This window comes from Nerophis lumbriciformis, linkage group LG24, assembly GCF_033978685.3.
Source record: "Nerophis lumbriciformis linkage group LG24, RoL_Nlum_v2.1, whole genome shotgun sequence".
Lineage (NCBI taxonomy): Eukaryota > Metazoa > Chordata > Actinopteri > Syngnathiformes > Syngnathidae > Nerophis > Nerophis lumbriciformis.
The window spans coordinates 14,860,001-14,872,985 of record NC_084571.2 but is presented as its reverse complement, the minus strand read 5'-3'; the positions used below and the strand labels follow the sequence as shown (position 1 = coordinate 14,872,985).

Here is a 12,985-nt window from a genome sequence, read left to right as displayed (position 1 = left end):
GTAGGCTGAGGGGCATTAAGAACAGAGTCAATGGTTTTGAATAAAACATGAGGGTCAAGACTATTTGAGGCAATGTTTGCCAAATGTTCTCTTTTTGCCTTTTACTGTGCTCTGATATCGATGCCAACAGTCTTTTAAAATCTGGAGTGACACCTGAAGCTTGTCCTTCTTCCACCTGCGTTCAGCTTTGCGGCACTCACGTCTGATCGCACGTGTTCTTTCATTAAACCAAGGTTCTGATTTAGTTTTGGCCTTTTTGATTTTTAAAGGAGCCACTGAGTTCAAGGCTGTCTCACAGGTGGAGTTAAACAATGCATTGAGTTTCTCAGTGTCAGAAAAAACAGAGTCAGAGAGTAAAAAAAACCTGGTTAAAAGCAATAATAAACTGACCAGCAGTGGAAGGGTTAAAAACTCGACAGAGGCGCTCCAGCTGTCAGGCGGTTAAAACTGGCTTCAAATATGACAGGCATATGGTCTGAAAGCACATAGTCACAAATGTCCAAGTTAGACACAGGTAGAACATATGAGAGGACAAGATCAAGCGTGTGACCACGTCTGTGTGTGGGGCCAGACACAAACTGTGTCAAATTAAGAGTCAAGGTTTAAAAAATCCTTCACCAGTGATTTGTCGGGACAGCATACATGGATATTAAAAAAATTCCTGCACTCTCCAGTTTAACAATAGATTACATAAAATCCGTAAATTCGGCTAAAAATAAGACGAGCACGACCAGGCGGTCTGTAGATTAAAACACAGTAAAAAGAGTGTTTGTTTCCAACATTGCACGTCTGAAGCTCGAATGAGTTGTACGGGTTCGTGTCCATCAGTCTCACAGCTCCTTAAGAAAAAAGAACTTGTTCTCCCGCTGGCAAGCTTTTGTGAGGCACATAAAATCCAACTCGCGGGACACGAATAAATCGCTCAGGAGATGTGTTTTGTTAGCTATCGGCTTAGCATTTTGCAGGCACAAGCGAAGAGTTGTTGCCTCGCTAGCTGGTGGAGAGTTGCGGCACAGCGGCCGGAGGCATCCGTGGTCCACACCGTGATGTCGGGGAAGGCGTCCGTGCAGCGGCGCTGCCAGCGGTAGATAATGGAGGCAGGTGGGCAGACGCGCAGGTGTCACGGGCTGGATCCACCGCAGTCCGTGTGTTTCCGGGTATCCGGGTGAAGAGAGGACAGAACCAGTCCTAGAATGAGACCTCCAGTACGCCTTGATTTTCGCCAGAAGACCTCAGCGTCTCCCCCCCTTTTTGGCGCGCTTCCTCCGCAGGACAGGTGAGCGTAGCAGGTAGACAGGTACCGAAGCGAAGTGGGAAGGCATTTTAGACGCCTGATCCCCGAAGTGTTTATTCTGGTACACCTCATAACGGTCGATTTAGATCGACGAGTGCCTAATGGTGGTACACTATTAAGCCATTGATATTTTGGCACAAAATACCAAGCAAATCAGCGATAAGCAAAAGTTCAAGCAGAGCAGGCAGACTGCAGCTGATACACACTGGCGCCATCTTGTCTCTGTGAGCTGGACACGAGGGAATAATGAATAACAAGTCAAAGAAGTGACCAGCTACAATACCCCATTTGTGGACAAGGAGACAAGACAGCCATGGAAGCACAGTCAATCTTTAGATTAACTAGCGCAGACACAATCCAGAGGAAAGATTCACCAGATAGATTAACTAGCGCAGACACAATCCAGAGGAAAGATTCACCAGATAGATTAACTAGCGCAGACACAATCCAGAGGAAAGATTCACCAGAGCTGCCGTCACTGCCGGTATTGATAGATCATTGGCCAGCTGCTGCTGCAAAGCTAACAAATGCCGTTGAGCTCAAATGCTTCTCTGATGTTACACCTCGCTTGGCAACAGGCATCGCGTTTTAAAGGCGCACACACTCTGCTCTCATGAAACGTCTCAATAATTGAAGGCACACAAAAACAAAAAATCTGATTATCAATATATATTTGAAGGTTTTTTTTTTTTAAAGTAGCGCATTAACTTTCCTGAGTGGTTACATTTATTAAAGTGAAATGCCCTTAGTGATTCAATTACTTTTTTGGGAAAGGTAAGCAGTAACTATAATTACTCTATTAAATGTATTTTTCCAAACACTGGCGACCAGGGCGCAATACTTCCTTCCTGTTTTTGGAAGCGATCGTCACTGTCCTGTAAAGATCTTTGAAAAATATTTTACTAGTGCCGGACGAGCACAAGTCAATGAATGCATTGGAAACACTGACATTGCAGGACCTCCTGGAAATGATGCCAGAGTAAATGTGTGCCGTGATCTGCGCTAAGGGCAGTGTTTTTTTTCAATACTCTAAATCTTTTTTTGCTTTAATTGTCCTTGAACTGTCAAGTTTGTTGGTCTAATTTTACTGCATGCACTTGTTTAGATATAGATATTGATATTGGTCCGATGTCAGCAAAAAAAAAAGTATCGATGGTATATGTTTGGATGTAAAGTGTGTGATATCATGTGCGATACAAGCAGTCCTGCAGTGTTTACTTGTCTGTGATATCATGTGCAATACAAGCAGTCCTGCAGCGTGTTTGTGTGTGTGATATCATGAATATCACAAGCGTGTTTACATGTGTGTGATATCATGTGCGATACAAGCAGTCCTGCAGAGAGTTTATTTGTGCAAAGTTGGACAGTCAGTCAACATCTAAATGTCTTCCAATAAACACACAAGTTCTTCTATTTTACTAAAGTATTTTACAAAAGGTAAACATGCAAGGCTATAGAGGCTATTCGGAGCTAGCAGATACACAACAGCTAAGCACACAATAGCACGCAATCTAGACATAGGTAATAATCATTGAACAGTAAAACGTGACATTTTTCAATATAAACAAGTATCACATAATTATAGTTACATGTTACTTATTCTCCAAGGCAGAAGCGTATTAGTAAGTATCCAGTAACAAACGTGTCCGCATCAGTCAACTTACTGCGTCATGAGATTAACTTCATGAGTTATTGTGACCACTGGGTGTTACCAAACCATTTTACCACTCCTCTTCAACTTAAAAACAGCATAAGTTTATTCCAGACGGTTAATAATAAATATGTAAGTGTTTTTCATAACTACCATTGTTCGCTGTTTGACTCATTTCACTTGATCAAACCTTTTCTAACATTCCACACTACTAAGTGATACACGTATGATTCCTGCTGATACTTTATCTCAAGGTTGCAATATGGGTATGGGAAGGGAAACAGTGTGAGGGACTGTGCTGTCCAAGTGACAATGACTTTGTTCCCAGGTGTACAAGAGGGCCAAGGCGCTGGACCAGTCAGACAATGACATGTCTGCAGTCTACAGAGCCTACATTCATTAGTCTTTCATCCTTCTTCATTTCTCCTTTTTATTTCTTAGATTCTCTCATTTGATTATTCCCCCCACTAGGATGGGAGTGTTTTTGTTTGAATGCCAGAAAACATTGCACTGATCTGAGTGAAGTAGTGTAGGACCACTGAGGAGCAGCTTGTTTTGGCAAATGTTTCTATGTGCAGATTTCATTTCATGGACTTTTTGGCTTTTTTCCCCCTTTTAAAAATCGCAAATTCCAAGAGTGAAAGACAGAATATGCCACTACATTGCCTTAATAGACTAATCCCGCAAATTCTCAATAAGGACCTTATTTATTTATGACTAGATGTTCTTTGTGTTGACACATTTCTGTACCTGACAAAGGCAAGTTCTGCTTTTACGTTGTTTGTTGTAGTGAGCCATCCCAATAACACCTTTTAGTATGCAGTAATAACTAGTTTGGAGAAGTTCTCATTTGTCTTTCAATTGTTATCCTGCAACAACATGAACCTTCTTTTCACCCCAAATAAGATTTTTACCCTGGAAAAGTGAAAAGATGTCTGTTTTGTCAGTCATAAAAGCTTTGAAAATATGTATTATATGTTACAGATTCCACACATCAAGATAAAACAAGACAGTTTTGATGTGTCCAGTGTGTCATGATTAGAGATGTAACGATAAACGGCAATAATACCCTCAATAAAACATCCTACAGTTAGTATTAAATAACCTGCACTTTGATAAACTAATTTACCGGAGAAGCAAGCTAGCTTAAATGCTAACATGAATACAAGACACATTTCTTTAAGAAACGACACACCCCAATTTAAACGTGTATAAACGCATTCTTGTCTGAGCAAATAAGATATTTAATTGTGTAGTTTGAACCTACAGAATGATGGATCTATAGATATGATTATGACCGTCATAGAAGATAAACACTCAAATAATAAAATGGCTCTGAAGAAGTAAGAAAAATGTTTCATATTTTCCTACCAAGGAAGTATACTGTATCTAGTATTATGCTAGTGTGTACTTTTTGAGCACATTCAACAAAACCGGGATATTATGTTCTTATTGTTACATCGCTAGTTTTACAGTAACATCACTCGCATTACGTTACAGTTTGAAGGGAGTGTCTTTATATCATGTCGAGGTCACCAATGTGGCAATTTATAAAAAGTAAACATATTTATTTTAATTAATCATGTCAGGGTCACCAATGTGATAATTTAGTAAAACTAAGAACATATTTTTCAAATTTTCTTGTAATCAGACCTTGTTTTGACTGTCGTCAGCAGTCTTTTTCAGAAGGGTCACCTGACCACTGTGACGTGTAACCTATCAGCTGTTCTTATAGGCGTGGCCAACTAGGCAGACCGTTCAAGTCTACCTGGTTTGCAAGACCACTGGAAGGTTTACAAGGAACCCGAACAGGAAATCTTAAAACCAGCCATATCAGATCATTGCAAAATAAATAACCACATCAAGGACCGGGACAACGGCAAAATCATTGGCACAGAAATTAACACATTCAAACGATGGATTAAGGAGGCAATCGAACTAAGGATGCGGCCCAAGGAAACCTTGCATACCTGGGATTCCCTCCATTAACCATCAAGCGGCGGGGGAGGGGGGGGAACCAACCAGGTAGACTTGACAGGTCTGCCTGGTTGGCCACGCCTGTAAGAACTGCTGAAAGGCAACACGTCACGGTGGTCAGGTGACCCTTCTGAAGAAGACTGCAGAGACAGTCAAAACAAGTCAGGTAAACATTCCATCTAATATACTGAAAAGATGGTCTGATTACAAGAACATTTGAAAAAGTATATGAATGAGAAGACCTAATGAACCTTTTTGAGCAGGGTAAAAACATTTATTTTAATTAATTATATCAGGGTGACCAATGTGACAATTTAGAGAAAACTAAACATCTTTATTTTAAGACCGCCAGTGTAAAACCGAATAACAGGATGTAGTCGTTCCTGACGCACCTAAACTCCTCACAAACCACGGCCCCAGACCGACTGGGTGAGCGACATGACCACGCCCCCATCGCCCTTCTGTCCCTCCGCTGATCCAGACCACAGTCCTCCAATCTGCTGTAAACAAATGTGACCTAACAAAACTGAAGAAGAAGAAACATTGCAACAATCGGGAAAAAAACTTTTGGGGACTGCTTTTGACAGAAAACTCCAAAACTATTTAAAGAAAAGCGTGACGATGGATTTTATAATCCGGCGAGTTAGAGGTGAGTATGTTGTCAACAAAATAGGCCCAACAGCACCCATAAACAATTTTCTTTGTAATATGAAACAATAAAACTTCAGCAAACAGGATCATGGTCCTAATTGCAGGTAGCATTAAATATGATTCATACAATATTTGAATTAATATAAAAAACATTTGATTTTCACCTAACTTTCTGAAAAATAGGGGTCGGTCGTCTTACATTCGGGCAAAGATGTACTTTTAACCAAATTCAATTATTTTTGGTCTGGTAGTTTTTGAAGAGAAATCTGTTTCATAAAACAAGTTTGATAAATGTTTTATTGACATAAATGTCACCAGCTTGATGTATTTCTTAGATCAGAGCGGGTACTACTAACATAAGTCATGAAAATGTTGCTTTATTTCTTGTGTGGGAGTGGAAGTGAAGTTTGATGACCAAGCAAATGACAGAAGTGGCTCATAAAAAGAACAATATTGTGACAATGTTTGAACCAGGTTGAACTGTAAATGTCCTAATCATTATGCATGCTTATTTAAGGTTTCAGGGTGATTAACGACTTCTAGGTTTGACATTTGACTTCATCATGCAGTGTAACAAATGTAAATAATAGCACATTAAGGACAAAATATTTTATATCTTCAAGTTACTGAATGATAACTTTTGGTTCCGACTCTTCAAAGCAACAATATTATTGGTTTGTGTTAGCGGAATTATTATTCAATTGGATCCATTTTAAGAAGAAATATTTGACTTTGGGGATGTTATGATTTTTTTGTGTACATGTGGAAATAATATCAAGGCTTTTGTGCTGTTTAATAAATCCTCTCCTGATTACAAGCATGCGTGGATTGCCTTTTTTTCAATATTCGCTTACAAGCATGCGTGGATTGCCTTTTTTTCAATATTCGCTCGAATATAAACGACTGCACCTCAAATTAACATTAAACTTAAACTCGAAGGTCGTCAGCAGCTGAGTTAATAAAAAAATTTCATTTTTTAGTGACTGCACACCCCAGTGATGAGTTTTACTGTGACGGAGCAGGAAGGGGCTAACAATACAAAGCGCTGTCTTACATTGACATTTAACTCCCATTTTAAAATGATTTTGGATACAATAATGGTGCACCTAGATATAATTTAATGTAATTAGGAGCTTTATTTGATGTTTTGCTCAGAATGTTTTGTTTTGTTTGTTTTATTACTTATATTACTTTGGTCTGAGCCCAAACATATTAAAATGAGGCTCACATGTCCACCATGTGTTGAATTATGTAAGACAGAATTTCTTTTATGGGTTGTGCCATTTTTTTACATAACTGACAAAACATAAGTAACCTGCTGACTAATTACAAATAAGAACACACATAGAGGGAATATAAAGTTATTTTGACGTGTTTTCTTACGAGTCAAACAGCACAGCACTAATGTTGGTTAAGGGAATGCCAGTGCTCACATTTTCGGGATTGCAGCGGAAGTTCTCCCGATAAGGCGCGAAGTGGGCGGACCCTATAATTGTAAACCTGTGACCAACATTGTTGCGTTCGTGGCTGCCCGCAATCTATTTTCTACGGGGGCGTGTCAGATTGCAAGATTCAATAAATGTACGCCAACTTCAAAGTTAAGCCATTAGAAACAACATAAATGACCAGGTAGAGTACAAAAAGGTACGTTTTAAGTGCAAACGGACATTCAAACACAGGTGCTGTGATCCCAAAATACGCCACGTTCTGTCACTTCGACTCGGAAAGCAGGATTTCCCACGTCCCACGAAGGCAGCAGCTCATCCGCTAAGCTAGGAGCGTGTTTACTGTTTACATCCCCGCAAGTGTTCCAAGGTGCTTGCAGACGTTTTGTCGCCTTCGGACCAACAAAATGTTGAATTCTCAAAGATCCGTGACGGAATTACCGAAAATGTCGTCCGCCAGTCAAGTGGAAAGAGCAGTGCTGGTGAGTGGAACATCGATTAAGGATCAGCGCCTCAAGCTAGCTCCTTGTTAGCTGCATCATGGTGTCTTTTAAAGCCACACTCATGTGGTCAAATGTGTCATTTAATGTCATTTTAAATGTTAAAACTATTAGAAAGCAGGTGTAGGAGGTTAGTTCGGCCCAGGCGCCGTCACCAAACATCCTTGCAATGACGTCACCGCGAAAAAACATTAACGAATGTCCAATAACTCCCATCATTCGGTTTTTTACACTTTATTTTAGTCATAATCGTCATATGTTTGTCATCCTGCGTGTACATGCAATTATAGCATTTTAAAGGGATTGTAATCAAAGTGACTTCGCAACTGTTTTGCGGATGCCCTTTTTTATTTTCAAAGCCGATACAAATAAAACCAGAAAATTGTAATTATTCGATTTACAGATTTTTCTCCAACTTTTTAAATAAACAAAAATACAAATGACAGAAATCATACTAGACAAATGTTGCCTTTATTTGATAAAAAGGAGACAAAACAAAGCCACAATTTACAGGACACGTGACATAAACATTAACACTTCGGGAATAAAAAGTCCGATTTTTATAAAGTAGTTTTTTTAGACTTGATATGAATTCCAATTTTTAACATTGAGAGGAATAAAATGTAAACTTAAATATTCTGTCTTGAATAAAATAATTATGTAAATAAAAATGCCAATGGTATGCAATAAATAAACTACAACATTGAGAGGAATACAAGGAAAATGTAAATATTCGGTCTTGAATAAAATAATTTTATAAACAAAAAGGTAACATTGCACATTACACATTGCATGCAAACAAATAAACTCCAAAATTTAAATGAAGTGCAAACCTAAATGTTCTTTTTTGAATAAAATACTTCTGTAAATAAAAATGTATCATTGCACGTTGCATGCAAATAAATAATAAACTCTAGCATTGAGATGAATAAAGTGAGAACTTAAATATTCTGTCTTAAGTCAAATATTTCCATACATAAAAATTTAGTATTGTACCTTGCATGCAAATAAATAATGAACTCCACAATTTAACTGAATGAAGTGCAAACTTAAATGTTTCGTTTTTAATAAAATATTTCTGTAAATAAAAATGTAGCATTGCACATTGCATGCATCACATCTTTAGTTTTGGTCCAGTGATTGCTCTCCATCAAGTCATTTTTTAATAAATGTTCCATCATATTAAGTTGTTTTTAAGAAATGTTCAATCATATTAAGTTTTTTTTAAATAAATGTCCCATCATATTAAGTTTTTTAAAATGAATGTTCCATCATATTAAGTTGTTTTTAAGAAATGTTCCATCATATTAAGTTGTTTTTAAGAAATGTTCAATCATATTAAGTTTTTTTTAAATAAATGTCTCATCATATTAAGTTGTTTTAAATAAATGTTCCATCAAATTAAGTTTTTTTTTAAAATAAATGTTTCATCATAGTAAGTTTTTTTTAAAATAATGTTCCATCATATTACGTTTCTTAAATAATTGTTCCATCACATTAAGTTTTTTTAAATAAATGTTCCATCATATTAAGTTCTTTTGATACATGTTCCATCATACACATTTTTAAAAATAAATGTTCCATTATATTAAGTATTTTTAAATAAATGTTCCATCATAATAACTTTTTTAAAATAAATGTTCCATTATATTAAGTTTTTTTAATAAATGTTCCATCATATTACGTTTTTTTTAATAAATGTTCCATCATAATAACTTTTTTTAAATAAATGTTCCATCATATTAAGTTTTTTTTAAAGAAATGTTCCATCATATTAAGTTTTTTTAATAAATGTTCCATCATAAGTTGTTTTAATAAATTATCCATCATATTAAGTTGTTTTAATAAATGTTCCATCTTATTTAGTTTTTTTGAATAAATGTTCCATCTTAAGTTTTTTTGAATAAATGTTCCATCACATTAAGTTTTTTTTTAAATAAAAGTTCTATCATATTAAGTTTTTTTTAATAAATGTTCCATCGTATTAAGTTTTAAAAAAAAAAGTTCCATCATATTAACTTTTTTTTAATAATCGTTCCATTATATATATATTTTTTAAATGTTCCATCATGATAAGTTGTTTTAATAAATGTTCGATCATATTAAGTTGTTTTAATAAATGTTCAATCATATTAATTTTTTTTTAATAAATGTTCCATCATATAAAGTTTTTTTAAATAAATGTTCCATCGTATTACGTTTTTTTTTTAAATGAATATCATAAGTTGTTCCAATAAATGTTCCATCATATTAAGTTGTTTTAATACATTTTCATCATATTAAGTTTTTAAAAATAAATGTTCCATCATATTAGTTTTTTTTAATAAATGTTCCATTGTATTACTTTTTTTTTTTAAATGTTGCATTATAAGTTGTTTCAATAAATGTTGCATCGTATTAACTTGTTTTAATAAATGTTCCATCACATTAAGTTTAAAAAAAAAAAAAATGTTCCATCATATTAAGTTTTTAAAAATAAATGATTCCATCATATTAAGTTTTTTTCAAATAAATGTTCCAACGTATTACGTTTTTTTTTAAATGAATATCATGATAAGTTGTTCCAATAAATGTTCCATCATATTAAGTTGTTTTAATACATTTTCATCATATTAAGTTTAAAAAAAAATGTTCCATCATATTAATTTTTTTTAATAAATGTTCCATTGTATTACTTTTTTTTTTTAAATGTTACACCATTGTCCCTCATAACTGCCTTCTCTTCGGTGCAATAACCCATTCCACCAACCACCCTGTTTTTTTTTGTTTTTTTTTCATGTATATATTCATTTCACACCATATTCATTGCACTTCTACATTTTTTATATTTTTATATATTTGCACATTGTTTTTCTAGCATGCACACATCGCACTGTATGGAATGGCCTCAATCTCGTTACCTTGCGTAATGACAATAAAGCTGATTCTGATTCTGATAAGTTGTTTCAATAAATGTTCCATCATATTAACTTGTTTTAATAAATGTTCCATCACATTAAGTTATTTTTTAAATAAATGTTCCATCATATTAAGTTTTTAAAAATAAATGATTCCATCATATTAAGTTTTTTTTTAATAAATGTTACATCATATTAAGTTTTATTATTATTATTATTATTATTATTATTATTATGAATATTCTTCTTTTGACAGGAGGATGAGTTCAAGTGGCTTCTAAAGGAAGAAGTTCACGCTGTTCTAAAGCAGCTGCAAGATGTCCTGAGGGTAGGAGAGATGTGAACATTAGGTGTTCTTCTACATGTATGCACTATGTCTTAATGTAGACTGTGGGCCATTGGCATGTTTGATCATCAAGTGAAGAGTCAATATGTCACCTACAAACATTTGATCATCAAGTAGAAATATTTGATCATCAAGTGAAGAGTCAATATGTCATGTAGAAATACAAAACCCAAAACCAGTGAAGTTGGCACGTTGTGTAAATGGTAAATAAAAACAGAATACAATGATTTGCAAATCCTTTTCAACTTATATTCAATTGAATAGACTGCAGAGACAAGATATTTAATGTTCGAACTAAGAAACTGAAATTTTTTTTGCAAATAATCATTAACTTAGAATTTAATGGCATCAACACATTGCAAAAAAGTTGTCAGAGGGGCATTTTTACCACTGTGTTACATGGCCTTTCCTTTTAACAACACTCAGTAAACGTTTGGGAACTGAGAAGACCAATTTTTGAAGCTTTTCAGGTGAAATTCTTTCCCATTCTTGCTTGATGTACAGCTTAAGTTGTTCAACAGTCCGGGGTCTCCGTTGTGGTATTTTCGGCTTTATAATGCGCCACACATTTTCAATGGGAGACAGGTCTAGACTACAGGCAGGCCAGTCTAGTACCCGCACTCTTTTACTATGAAGCCACGCTGTTGAAATACGTGGCTTGGCATTGTCTTGCTGAAATAAGCAGGGGCGTCCATGATAACGTTATTTAGATGGCAACATGTGTTGCTCCAAAACCTGTATGTACCTTTCAGCATTAATGGTGCCTTCACAGATGTGTAAGTTACCCATGCCTTGGGCACTAATACACCCACGTACCATCACAGATGCTGGCTTTTCAACTGTGCGCCTATAACAGTCCGGATGGTTCTTTTCCTCTTTGGTCCGGAGGAAACAACGTCCACAGTTCTCAAAAACATTTTGGAATGTGGACTCGTCAGACCACAGAACACTTTTCCACTTTGCATCAGTCCATCTTAGATGAGCTCTGGTCCAGCGAAGCCGGCGGCGTTTCTGGGTGTTGTTGATAAATGGCTTTGGCTTTGCATAGTAGAGTTTTAACTTGCACTTACAGATGTAGTGACAAACTGTAGTTACTGACAGTGGTTTTTTGAAGTATTCCTGAGCCCATGTGGTGATATCCTTTACACACTGATGTCGCTTTTTGTTGCAGTACCGCCTGAGGGATCGAAGGTCGGTAATATCATGGCTTACGTGCAGTGATTTCTCCAGGTACTCTGAACCTTTTGATGATATTACGGACTGTAGATGTTGAAATCCCTAAATTCCTTGCATTAGCTGGTTGAAAAATGTTGTTCTTAAACTGTTGGACAATTTGCTCACGCATTTGTTCACAAAGCGGTGACCCTCGCCCCATCCTTGTTTGTGAATGACTGAGCATTTCATGGAAGCTGCTTTTTACCCAATCATGGCACCCACCTGTTCCCAATTAGCCTGTTCACCTGTGGGATGTTCCAAATGGGTGTTTGATGAGCATTCCTCAACTTTATCAGTCTTTTTAGCCACTTGTGCCAGCTTTTTTGAAACATGTTGCAGGCATCAAATTCCAAATGAGCTAATATTTGCAAAAAATACAAAGTTTTCCAGTTCGAACGTTAAGTATCTTGTAATTGCGGTCTATTCAATTGAATATAAGTTGAAAAGGATTTGCAAATCATTGTATTCTGTTTTTATTTACCATTTACACAACGTGCCAACCTGCGATGAGGTGGCGACTTGTCCAGGATGTACCCCGCCTTCCGCTCGATTGTAGCTGAGATAGGCTCCAGCGCCCCCCGCGACCCCGAAGGGAATAAGCGGTAGAAAATGGATGGATGGACAACGTGCCAACTTCACTGGTTTTGGGTTTTGTATATACATTATATACATATACAGTTAGGTCCATAAATATTTGGACATTGACACAAGTTTCAGTATTCCAGCTCTGTACAACACCACAATGGATTTTAAATGAAACCATCATGATGTGCTTTAAGTGCAGACTTTGAGCTTTAATTTGAGGGTATTTACATCCAAATCAGGTGAACGGTGTAAGAATTACAACACTTTTTATATGTGCATTCCACTTTTTAAGCGACCAAAAGTAATTGGACAATTGGCTACTCAGCTGTTCCATGGCCACGTTTGTGTTATTCCCTTGTTTTTTTAATTTTTTTTATTTCATTTACAAAGAGCAGATAAAAGGCCTAGATGGCATTTCAAGTGT

At 36.1% G+C, this 12,985-nt stretch overlaps 2 protein-coding genes across 3 annotated transcripts in view; both read left to right on the top strand.

The window, feature by feature from the left end:
* Window positions 1-6,390, top strand: part of glyr1 (glyoxylate reductase 1 homolog (Arabidopsis)) — a 65,087-nt gene extending 58,697 nt beyond the window's left edge. For both annotated transcript variants that reach the window (XM_061981636.1, XM_061981635.2), the window contains one exon: window positions 3,274-6,390. In XM_061981636.1, coding sequence (XP_061837620.1) covers window positions 3,274-3,348 — 75 coding nt within the window. In that variant the 3' untranslated portion in view covers window positions 3,349-6,390. The remainder of the gene's footprint in view (window positions 1-3,273) is intronic.
* A 757-nt stretch (window positions 6,391-7,147) lies between these two features.
* Window positions 7,148-12,985, top strand: part of rogdi (rogdi atypical leucine zipper) — a 34,453-nt gene continuing 28,615 nt past the window's right edge. The window contains exons 1-2 of the mRNA XM_061981634.1: window positions 7,148-7,500; window positions 10,672-10,743. Coding sequence (XP_061837618.1) covers window positions 7,426-7,500; window positions 10,672-10,743 — 147 coding nt within the window. The 5' untranslated portion in view covers window positions 7,148-7,425. The remainder of the gene's footprint in view (window positions 7,501-10,671; window positions 10,744-12,985) is intronic.